Source organism: Molothrus ater, chromosome 1, assembly GCF_012460135.2.
Source record: "Molothrus ater isolate BHLD 08-10-18 breed brown headed cowbird chromosome 1, BPBGC_Mater_1.1, whole genome shotgun sequence".
Lineage (NCBI taxonomy): Eukaryota > Metazoa > Chordata > Aves > Passeriformes > Icteridae > Molothrus > Molothrus ater.
This window is the reverse complement of record NC_050478.2, coordinates 110,548,479-110,560,383: the sequence shown is the minus strand read 5'-3', so window position 1 is coordinate 110,560,383 and position 11,905 is coordinate 110,548,479. Positions and strand designations below refer to the sequence as shown.

General features: G+C 48.8%; 1 protein-coding gene and 1 long non-coding RNA gene across 4 annotated transcripts in view; one reads left to right on the top strand and one right to left on the bottom strand.

Moving 5' to 3' along the window:
* Window positions 1–3,446: 3,446 nt before the first annotated feature.
* On the bottom strand, window positions 3,447–10,777 carry LOC118699187 (uncharacterized). The gene is made up of 2 exons (XR_004982041.2): window positions 9,800–10,777; window positions 3,447–6,873 (listed from the first exon to the last, which is right to left on the bottom strand). It is a non-coding gene; the product is annotated as an uncharacterized LOC118699187 (long non-coding RNA).
* An 82-nt stretch (window positions 10,778–10,859) lies between these two features.
* The window catches only part of NOL4 (nucleolar protein 4), a 187,822-nt gene continuing 186,776 nt past the window's right edge, over window positions 10,860–11,905 (top strand). For 2 of the 3 annotated variants that reach the window (XM_036402971.2, XM_036402961.2), the window contains exon 1: window positions 10,860–11,402. In XM_036402971.2, coding sequence (XP_036258864.1) covers window positions 11,136–11,402 — 267 coding nt within the window. In that variant the 5' untranslated portion in view covers window positions 10,860–11,135. The remainder of the gene's footprint in view (window positions 11,403–11,905) is intronic. The other variant, XM_054514520.1, reaches the window with a different exon arrangement.

Genomic DNA, 11,905 nt, shown 5'->3' with positions numbered 1-11,905 from the left:
TCAAAAGCTACCATAACACAATTTATGAAAGGGCACTTTTCTAATGACCATTCTGGGACCCTGCCGTATAACCTCAAAATGTGCACAGTGTTCTCACTTAAAGAGCATGGCTACCTTATAGTAAAAATACAGTGGCAAAAAATGAGAATGAGTGCTTTGAGCAAATTTCACCTGTGAAACAAGATCAGTTGGATTAAGGACCTGGTGGCACTGTATGTAACAGAAGGGTTAGAATGTGTGGAGCTTGTAGTTGGCAAAGGTGCAGTTGAGAGCCTCTGGATAAGGATCAAGGGACAAAAAAAGTAATGTGGATGTCATTGTGGGAGTCTACTATAGACTTCCTAGCCAGGACAATGATGCCAACAAATTATTTTATGAGGAACTAAGGGACACTTCCAAGTCAACTGCCCTTGTCCTCAAGGGGGACTTCAACTTGCCAAAAATCAAGTGGGAGCACTGCACAGCAGGTACAACACAGGCCAGAAGATTCCTAAATAACCTGGATGACAACTGTGTGAAACAGGTCCTAAGGGAGCCAACTGAGAAAGGTGCTCTCCCTGATCTGCTTCTTGTCAACATTGTGGATCTCATGAGTGAAGAGGAGATTGGCAGCTCTCTTGGCCATAGTCACCACAAAGAGATCAATTTTAAAATCTCTGTTGACAGGAGGAAGAGTGCCAGCAAAACCTCAGCTCTGGACATGAGGAGAGAACACTTCAGCCTGCTCAGAAAATTAGCAAGTATAGCTCCCTGGGAAAACATTTTTGCAGGTGCTGGTGTCCATCAGTGCTGGTCACTTTTTAAACATCACCTCCTAAGGGCACAGGAGAAGGCAATTCCCAAATGTCAGAAGTCAAGCAGGTGAGGCAAAAGGCCAGCTTAGCTGAACTGGATTCTTCTCTTGGAAATAAGGTTAAAAAGGAAGGTGTATGCCCAGCGGAAGAAAGGTTAATTGACATGGAAAGAATATAGAGATTCTGTTTGGCCCTGTAGGGAGAAAATTTGTGTGATCCAAGTTCAGCTGGAGTTGAAGCTTCCAGAAATAACTATTTTTATTTTTTCCCAGCTTTCGTGGGAAAAAATAAAAAGAGTTATTTCAAATATAAATGGCAGGAGGCAGTAGAAATAACATTGTCTTATTAGAGGATGAAAATGGTCACCTCACGAACAGGGACCTGAACAAGGCAAAGGTGTTTAACAAACCCTTTGCCTCTGTCTTCAACACAGATGTCAGACCAAGGGGCTCTCAGTGCTCTGAGCTGAAGGACCATGACTGTGTGAATGATCAACTCCCAGCTGATGCTGAAATTGTGTGGGACTGCTTCTCCAGCTGGATCCCTACAAATCTATGGGGCTTGATGGTACTCATCCAAGAATTCTCAAAGAGCTGGCTGATTGCCAGCTCAAAACCTCTTTCAATGATTTCTAAGCAGTCTCAGGAATCTGGAAAAGTCCCCAGCTGACTGGAAGATGGCAAATGTTGTCCCAGTTTTCAAGAAGGGTAAGAAGGAAGATGCTCGAAATACAAGCCTGTCAGTCTCACTTCAGTGCCTGAAAAGCTATGGAGAAGATTATTCTGGGAGGTATTGAAAAACACCTGAAAGACAACACAGTCATTGGTCACAGTCATGAGAAAGTCCTGCTTATTAAACCTGACTTGTCCTTTTTTTTGTCAAGGTAACACATATGGTTGATGAAGGGAAGCCAGCTGATGTAATCTTTCTGGATTTTAGTAGAGCTTTCCATACTGTCTCTCCCTGTATCCTTCAAGACAAAACATCCAGCACACAGCTGGATAAACAAACACATGATCCGAGGGGTGAACAACTGGCTCAAGGGTCAGGCACAAAAGATTATAGTGAGGGGTGACATCAGACTGGTGACCTGTCACTTGTGGGGTTCTTTAAGGTTCCATTCTTGGTCCTGTGCTCTTCAACATGTTCATCAATCACTTGGACATAGGACTGGAAGGGATACTGAAAAAGTTCACAGATGATACAAAACTGGGAGGAGCTGCTGCCTCAAAGGCAGGGAGGCCCTGCAGAGAGACCTCAACAAATCAGAGAACTGAGCAAACACCAATCATATGAAGTTCAAAAAGGGTGAGTGCTGTTTTAGCACCTGGGAGGAGACAACCCTGGATGTATGCACAGATGGGGAATGAGATGCTGGAAATCTCTGCCATGGACAGGGACCTGGGGGTCCCGGGGTCCTGAACATGAGTCAGCAGTGTCCTGGCAGCCAGGAGGGACAACTCTGTCCTGGGGGGCATCAGGCACAGCATGGCCAGCCAGGCAAGGGCTGCTCTTGTCCTGCTCTGCTCTGCACTGGGGTGGCCTCACCTTGAATATCGGGTGTAGTTTTGGGCATGGTAATATAAGAAAGACATTAAACTATTAGACAGAATCCAAAGGAGCCAACAAAGATGATGAAGAGCCTAGAGGGGAAGCTGTATGAGAAGTGGCTGAGGTCACTTGGTCTGTTCAGACTGGAGGAGATTGAGGGGAGAGCTCATCACAGTCTACAACTTCCTTGTGAGAGGAAGATGAGGGGCAGACACTGATCTCTTCTGTGTGGTGACCAGTGACAGGACTGAAGGGAATGGCCTGAAGTTGTGTCAGGGGAGGTTTAGATTGGATATTAGAAAAAGATTCTTCACCCAGAGGGTGGCTGGGTGCTGGAAAAGGCTCCCCAGGGAAGTGGTCAAAGCAGCAAGACTGGCTGAGTTCAAAAAGTGGACAATGCTCTCAGGCATGTGGTATGACTCTCAGGCATGGTGCTGTGCAGGGAGTTGGACTCAATGGTCCTTGTGGGTCCCTTCTAACTCAGCTTATTTTGTGGTTCTGTGATTCTGTGAAAACAGTGAAGGAAGGAATATCTACAATGAGATGCAACAGTAATTTCTTCTGGTTTGGTCTTTAGTTATCATTGTCTATAATGTTGTGAAGTCAGGAGGATCCCATGCTGCTGATGCAAATATATGGATCAAATGCAAAAGTAAAATTTGGATGCTATTTTATACCAGTGAGAGATTAATGTTGCATTTTGCCAAATATTTCAGATTGAGAAATTCTCTTCATTTTTGCTTGCTCCCTAGTTTCCATCCTGTTGTAAGCAGGATGATGGCAGCTGGTTAAGCACACTCTGTTCCAGTGCTGACTTTGTCTGGTAGTGCCTGACACAATGGCTGTGGAGCCATATCTGAAACTTTCTGGAACATTTTCCAATTATCACATCTCCCTCCATGGCAATGAAGTCGAGAACACTAACAGAGATAGACTGCTAGCATTTACAGCACTACCTTATTAGTCCTGCCTTGGTTTAGACAACACACTGGGTGGTATTCTAGTAGCTGGTTTATATTAGTTTTTCCTTAGCTGAGAAAGATACATTACCAGTAGAAAGAATAAAAAATACTACACACACACACACACACACACAAAATCCTTTGTGCACACCTTCTTTAGGATGAAAACAAGCAAGGTTGAATGTGTCACTGTAACAATAAAAAATTTTCAGTGCCCATATACAAACCTTAAGACATTTGAAACATTCTCTTTTCTTTTTTTTTTCATTGTGTGCCACATATTTACTCCCTTTTCCTTTTTTATTACCAAGGAAATGAAGAAATTTTCATGAAAACAAGAGCTTATATTCTTACAAGTTTGTCAATTCCTGCTTATATTTTTCTGTTCTGAAGGGATCGGAGCCTTCTGTACAGGGCACCGTAATTGCTTCCAACTCAACGAGCTGTGATGAATAAGAAGCAGGAACTTTTAAACAAAGACCCTGTTTTCATGCAAATATTCTCAGTAATAAAGCATAGAGTAAAAGAAATATGTGAAGTTATGTTTTGCAGAACTGCTACTTAAAGCAAAGCAGCTTTGTAGAATGAAGCCAAGTCTGGAGTTTTCTAACTGCATGAAGGGGAAGTGAGTTTGAACATTTTCTCAAGGGATCCCAAATGTCGCCAAAGAAGATTGTTAAAAAATAAAGACAGAATATATCCCAGTATAATTCTCATTGGCATCATAACATCACTCTATGTGAAAAGATCCTAACCAGAACACTGGTTGACACGATTCCCACATTTCATGAATTCATTCTCACATTCCTGTATAAACCCAGAAACATACAGCCTCTTTCCCCCAAATATTTAGAAAGTAGGTTCTTATAAGCCATCTCTGAGTCATTGCTTCGGCCTACCTCATCTTAATTTTCCAAAATCAGCAGTAACTTAAGAAAAATAGAGAAGAATATTGGAACTGGGAACAATTTGTAGGAAAAAAAAAATATTGAACAGCAATTAATAGTTTAGTATTTGCTCCATGGTAGCTCATTCAGTAGATAAATCAAAACCTAGACAACCTCCCTCCATTTGAAGTTTTCATACATTAGTACTACCAAGTAGTACTACCTGTAGTTTCTGACTACCTGTAGTTTCTCCTAAGCAGCAAATACCTTGGAATTACCATCAAGGATACCTTTCTAGAGTGGTCCTTTGCCAGTAATATCAGTAGGTGGAATGGTGACTATTTTGTCCTCAGGGAAGCTGTGTCACAGCAGAGTCCTACCTCCCCAAATGCAATCAGGTGACTGATTATCGAACCACTCAGAAGAGTCTGTCAGGTATGTGAGACCAAAGGAAGAGAGCGCAGTCAAGCCCATGCAGTGTATGAGCACTGACTTCCATGTGCACAAGCATTAGGGCTTGCAGTGCTCATTGTTGCTGCCATCACTGGGCTGTAAAGGACACAACAGGACACTTCAACTGAAATTCTCTCCAAAAGAGAGGAAAAGCACCACCAGGTACGTAGTTTAAAGCAAACCATTTGGAGCTGCAGTTCTTTATTCCTCAGCACATCTTCTGTCAGTTCAGCATGGATGATTTTTAGTCTGCACAGAAACGGGCTTTCCAACATAACTCATGGACATGGCAAGTCAGAAGTGTCAAAATAATTTTTTCTCGCTATGTCAATGAACAAAAAACCCAAGAGACAGGACATTCACATCCTCAAAGGCTACCCTTAGCCATCCAGTAATGCCATATCAAGCACTGTGCTGAAATATGGTGCATGTTTTCCAAACACTTCTCTTTGGTAGAAGTCAGATGACAGATTTAAGCCAAAAACCTACTCTCTGTTTTTCAGCAAGTTTAAAAAACTTGTCTCTTGAAAATGACTCTCACCTTTTTCCGTGGACTCAGTTCCATGTCACTGCAAGATTGTAATTTCATCTAGAAACCCTGGTAACTCCAATGAGAGACATCAGGTCCCATTCTGCCTGTCTTCACTTTCTATTGCCAGTGGACTTGTTAGAGCTGATAATTCAAAAAATACAGTATTTATGATATTCATGATTTACTTTAAACCTCTTTCACAGCTTGATGCACATGAGGCAATTCAAATAGCCAAAACTCTGTTTTGCAACTAACACTTCATTCCACTGAATGGAAATGTTCACACATCTGTTGGTGGTGTATTGTTTCAGGCTGGCTGCAGAGCAATCAAGCCAGCAAGGCATGGACGTGGTGTCTCCACACCAGAGGAGAGAAACTTTCATTTTCTGGCAGAGGCAAGTGAGTTCTGCAAACGCAGAGCACAGAACAGCCTCACTCCATGGCACTGAAGGACCAACACAGTCCCTCTACTCAAGGATGCCACAGGAGCTTCAATTTCAGCTGAGTAAGAGGTTGTAGTATATGGTAGAGATAATTCATGCTATATGTATGTATAAAATATTGTAGAATCTACGGTATGTCTGTGATCACCCTGGCTGGGAGCAGAGTCTCATTTTTATTCAATTAGTTCCCGGACAACGTTAAGATAATATCAAGCCTGTTAACCTATGAAAGAAACCTTCCTGGGTCATGACTGATAGTTTCAGTGGAACGTCTGAAGCACTCACAGGACCTGCACCTGGGCAGATTACATCTACCATACTCAAGAACTGGCATCACTCTGCTACATACGAATACAGACTCTGCTGAGGTGCTCAGACATCCGTCTGGACACCTGGACCTACCTTTGTCTATTCCTGCACATGTATGGCCCCAGTTCTACATGTGAAGAGACACAAAGGAACGTCAGGTCATCCCTGCCTCAGGCAGAATAAACTGTATATAAGCTGGCTGCTTGAAGCATTCGGGGTGAACCGCTGGGGAAATGCTGGCACTTTGTCAGTCGGATCTCGGTTCACCCAGCGCCTGCACCCAGGGCTGACGCTGTCTTGGCTGTGGTGGTCGTTTGAAATTCTTTTTTTTTTTTTTTGGTATCGATCTAATAAATCTTTGTTAAATGTTTTTACAAATTTGGCTACCGATTTGATAATTTATAACAAGGTGGTCATTAGAACTCTTGAGAGGAGGAGGGTCTGTGCAAGCACTTTTCATTGCAAGGAGATTCCAGACTGTGTTATTAAACTCTGTTAATTCTGAAACAAAAACCCACCACAAAGCAGACAGTGAACTTAACCCCATGTAGTTTTTCTTATTTAAATATAATCTGATAGTATTACTTTCAGAGTATCAGAAGTTCTCAAAATGGGAGATTAAAAATCTGCACTCTAAATTCACCGTATAGATTCTGCTGAAGTTACTATACACACACACATTATATATATGTAATGAGTATAGGTTGTGCAAATACACTCTACAACATATATTTATATGAAAACGAAGCCCTGTACCATGAAATTGACCTTCTTTAGATCACTAATTCCTTATGGTAAGCATAATTTTTGTATCCTGTGCTGATCCATTGTCTGGCAGGGTGGGTGGGGTTCCAGGATGCTCCTAGGACTTCTGGCCAAGTGATTACTGGAAGCAGTCATGAAACATCCATATCTTCCATCACCACGAATCAAAAATCTTAACTGTAAAACAGAGAAAGAAATCCATCCATATTACCCAAGTTTCTACTCTCCATCCCCATAGGCGGTTTTCACCCATGTTTGTTTCACAAGGGCATGTAGTGGTAGGACAAGGGAGAATGGCCTTAAGATGAAGACTTAGATTTGATATTAGAAGGAAGTTCTGGACTGTAAACTGTAAAGGTGGCGATGTACTGGATGGAGCAGGTTGCGCAGCGTGTTACCTGGAGGTGCTCAAGGTCAGGATGGATGGGGTTCTGAGTAACCTGGTCTAGTGGAAAGTGTCCCTGCCCATGGCAGATGATTGTTAAGATCATTTAGATTCCTTCCAAACCATTCTGGAATTCTATGATTCTCTTTCCTGCCTTGAAATGGTTTGAAAAAATAAATAATATTTCTGGGGTCTAAGGCATGGTCCAAGCTTGATTGAATTTAGGAATGTGTCTCTTCTGAGAAGGCACAGGGCTCTTTACAGGATCCAAAGTGATACTCCTGGATATCAAATTATTTTCTGATCTACTAAACCATGCCTGCTTATTTCAGGCATTTTACTCATCATTCTATAACTGTCTGGATCGTCACTCCTGGCTCTGTCACATCTTCCTTTATCCCCTTTGCTTTGTGTGCGTACTTTGGATTCAGTCACAGCACAGTATCAGTGTGATACGGAAGTTACTGAGACCCTCAGCAGGAGGCTGGGTTGAGAACAATTATCTGACAGAATTGTTTAGCAGTGCAGCCCAATCCATGTTACGACCCTTTTTCTAAATGTAGATCTAATGGCACATTAAAGCAATATTACATCTCATAAAGCCTGCTGGGTAAGAGTTCAGTGAGGTTCCCCTTGCTCCCCTTCTGCACAGCAGTTCCTTTGTTACTGCCTCGCCTCTACATCCTGTGATGGACGGGAGTCCCGTGCTCCTGTAAGACTAAAATGGGGCTGCCAAGATAATTTATGAGCCCTGTGGCCAACAAAAACTCTCAAGCCTCCTTGGGTTATCTCTAAGTCCTACTTTTCTCTGCCCATTGTGCCAGCTTGTCCTCTCAGATTTTACAGATGGAAGGAAAGGTTTTGGCAACAGAAACATCCTTCAGAGCACTGCTTTTAAACAATAGTCTTGTCCCAGCTTTGCCTGCGTCTGAGGTGGTGTTTCCAGACAGAAAGCAGAAAAGCAAACATAGGACTGGGGGAAGAGGGGAAAGAGGGGAAAAGGAAGAGTGGGACAGAGGAGAGGACAGGTATGTGTGAGCTGTATTAGCTGGGGAGATGGAGGCCAGGTTAAGGTGCCCATGCACAGGGCCAGCCCAATGGACCCGCTTGTCCTGGCTGGGGTATGTGAGGAAGGGCTTCTCCTGGTTCTCTTAGCACCTTCAGCTTTTGCACTAGAAATCCAGGCTCGGTGTAAACAGCACGACAGCCCATGGAAGCCTTTTTCTGCAGGACACAAGAGAGTGAACTAAGGTGCTCGCTACTGCCTAGATCTGGGCAGGAAAAACACACAGCTGCCTTTCCACTGGGCCCTTCCAGGCCCCGAGAGACTGGATACCCAGACACAGGTGGGATTTCTGCAGAAGAAACCCGAGGCACAGCACAGGAACCCCGCAGCCCTCTTCATTTCAGCGACCTGAGCCCAAAACGGCACGCGTTTGGGTTGCGGTGGATTTTGGGCTCCCGTCCCGCCCACCGAGCGCCGACCCGGGGCGGGTGCCGCTCGCTGCCGCCGCAGCGCGGGGTGCGATGCTGCGGGCACGGCCGGCCGAGCCCCCGCCCGCCCGCGGGGCCCAAGGCACGGCTGCGCTCCCCGGAGCCGCCTGCGCGCCCGGTCGCGGAGGCACCGGGAGATGCGGGGAGCGCTGGAGGGGGCGCCCCGCGGGAGCTCGGCCCCTCCGCCGCCTCCCCCGCGGCCCGGCCCCCGCCCGGCGGAGCGGCTTCGCTCTCCGTTTCCCGGGGAAAGCCCAGCCCAGCGGCGGCCACGTGTCCCGCAGGGATCCCACCGGGCCCGCCGCGGCCCCGCCGGCCGGTGCGGCGCAAAGTGCGCGCTACCGCCGGCTCTTCCTCCGCTCCGCCGGCAGCGCGGGCGGGGTGGCGGAGGGGATGTCCGCCGGGGGCGCGGAGGCCGACGGCGCTCCGCCACGGCCCTGCGCGCGTTTCTTGCTCCAATAAGCAATAATTAGGTCCTCAGCTAATGAAGTGTCAGCTGATCCCCTCGCTCCGTCTGCGCGCGGGGAGGCGGGGGGGCTGCGCCCGGAGACATCGCCATGGAAACGCTGCCCTCGCCTCTCTCTCCCCCGCCGCATCCCCCACACCCCCCGCCGGCCCGGGCCGGGTGCGCGCCGTCCCCCGCGCCCCGCCGCGCCCGCGGAGGCGGGAGCATCCCGACATGGGACAGCGCTGCCCGTCACCGCGCCGCGCCGCCGTCGCCACAGAAACTTTTGTCCCGGCGGCCAATCAGGGCGCGGGGGGGGCGCGGAGCGGCGCTGGGCCCGGCCCGGTGCGCCGCCGCCGCCGCCGCCGCCGCCAGCCCGGCGCGGAGCGCAGCCCAGCGGAGCGGCGCAGCCCAGCGGAGCGCAGCGCAGCGGCGGCCCCGGAGCGCACCCCGCGGCCGGCGCGGGCCCGAGTCGTGCCCCAGCCGCGGAGGTGCCGCACGGCTGCGGAGCGGGGGCGCGGAGCCCGGCGCTGGATGGCGGAGGCGCGGGCGGGCGCGGCCGCGGAGAGGCGACGAGAGGAAGCGCCGCGGCGGAGCCTTCCCCCCCCGCGGAGGGGGTGTCCTGCCTGACGCGGCGGGGGAGACCGGGGGGAGCGCGGAGATCTCCGGCGTGAACTGAAGCTGTGGCAAAGGGAGGGGGAAAAAAAAAATCAGGATTTTTTTCTTCTTCTTCTCCCTTTACAAAACGGGGGTTTATGCTTAGCATCCGCACGCAAACTTACTTGAATGCCTTGTAGCCAGTTTAGCCCAGAGACCAAAGGATACCCCGCACCCGAGGAGTCCTACATGTGTGAGCACCATCATTACACTGGCAGAGCAACGAGAGCCGCCTCCTTTCCTGTACCAACATCCTCCTGGGACTGATCTCTCCTCTGGTCCAATATCCAAGCCTATCTCATGTATATGGGTTTTCTTTCTTTCTTTCTTTCTTCTTCTTTTTTTTTTTTTTTTTTTCCTTCCATCGGCTGGGATCGCTATGTAAATAAACAGAGGAAAATTCCTGAAAGGGCATATGAAAATTCAATGGGACTCAATATGAGGAAGTGAAATTCTCACAGACCATTTTTTAAAAATTAAAAATTACGTACTTTAAACGCGGATCGGATGCATTAGGCTTAGAAAATAGCAGGTAAGAACTTTCTTTCTTTCCAGTACCTTCATGCCCGGAGCGGGGATATCTGAAGCAAAGCCGCCCAGCCTTGGAATAAAGGGGGAGCAAAGAGACCAGTGTGCCCTTCAGTGCTTCTTCCATCCTGCGCGGCGAGGCGGCTTTGGGGAGAGGCACAGCCCGCCAGGACAGAGACAGAAAGCTCTGAAAGCCTTCGGAGAAGACAGCCGAGGGCTGCCGGGGCGGACTAGGGTGGGCTTTTTCTCTTCTTTCCGTTCTTTTTTTTTTTTTTTTTTTTCCCTCCTCTTCACCTGCACTATCCAGGGTGAATCCGGGTGCAGTTGATGTATGGAAAAGAAGAAGGATCCGAGTCAATATTTTCTTTTTCCTTCGCTAAGCCGAGGGACAGGATTTTAATTATTTATCCACCCGAACCCTCTCTGGGTAAGGCGCTGCTGCTGGAGCCAGTGGGATAGTCCTGCCTTGCACAATTATTAAAGAGACTGATCACGTACAGTGGAAGGATAAGAGGAACCTCCACCAGATCCGTTTTGCCTCCTGTGAAAAAAAAAATGAAGGAGAACATTGCCACACTATTGAATTGATTGCTGCCCCCCCCCACCCATCCCCCTCCCGACCCCCCCCACCCCCCGAGCCACCACCACCACAAAAAAAAAAAAAAAAAAAAAAAAAAAAAAAAGAAAAGAAAAAATCCGCTGGGATCTGCCTGCACCGGGACCTCCTTCGCTCCGGCTCGGAGGTGGATGCATTTTTCATGAGCGCTGGGTGAACAGGTGCAAAGTGCGGCGGGGCGGCCCGGCCCCGTACCCCGGCCCGCTTCGGGGCGGCGTGTGCGTGTCCGTGTGTCTGCCCGTGTCTGTGTGCGTGTCCGTGTGTGTGTGTGTGTGCGCCCCGGCGTGTGCATGTGTGCGTGTGTGTATTAGGAGATTATGGAGAGCAGCGACCGGGACATGTACCGCCAGTTTCAGGACTGGTGTCTCAGGACTTACGGGGACTCAGGAAAAACCAAGACGGTGACCCGTAAAAAATACGACCGGATCGTCCAGCTCCTGAACGGCTCCGAGTCGAGCTCCACGGATAATGCCAAATTCAAATTCTGGGTCAAATCTAAAGGCTTCCAGCTCGGCAACTCGGACGAGGTCAGTGGTGGTGCTGGAGGAGGGAAGCAAGTGCTGTACGTGCCAGTCAAAACCACGGTTAGTAGAGAATTGTCTTCCTTGTTCTATGTCGGCCGCTGCAGCCCGCTCTGGGAGCGAGAGGCGCAGGGGGAGCCGCAGCCACAGTTGGCTCCTTCCTCCCTCTTCCCCCAAGTCATCATCACCATGTTGCGTTTGCCTGTCACATTATACACCGCCGAGGTCTTTGTGGGTCCTTTTATTTAAAGCGATCGTGCGCACAACGCACCCCGCCGGGTCGGTGTCGTTCTCCTCCTCGTCCTCCTCGTCCTCCTCGTCCTCCTCGTCCCTCCCGTCCCCCCCGGGCCGCTGCGGCGGGCTCGGGGTGTGCTATTGTCCCGCCGCCGCCGCTCCGGCCATTGTGCCGGGCCCGCCGCCCCGGGCAGCGGCCCCGCTGATGGATGGAGGGATGGATGGCGCACGGGGGTACCCTGCCTGGCACAAAGCCAGGCGCGGCGCCGGGCGGTGGTTCCCCGCGATCTCTGCTGGGCTTTATTTATTTATTTATTGCTAGTATGATTTTT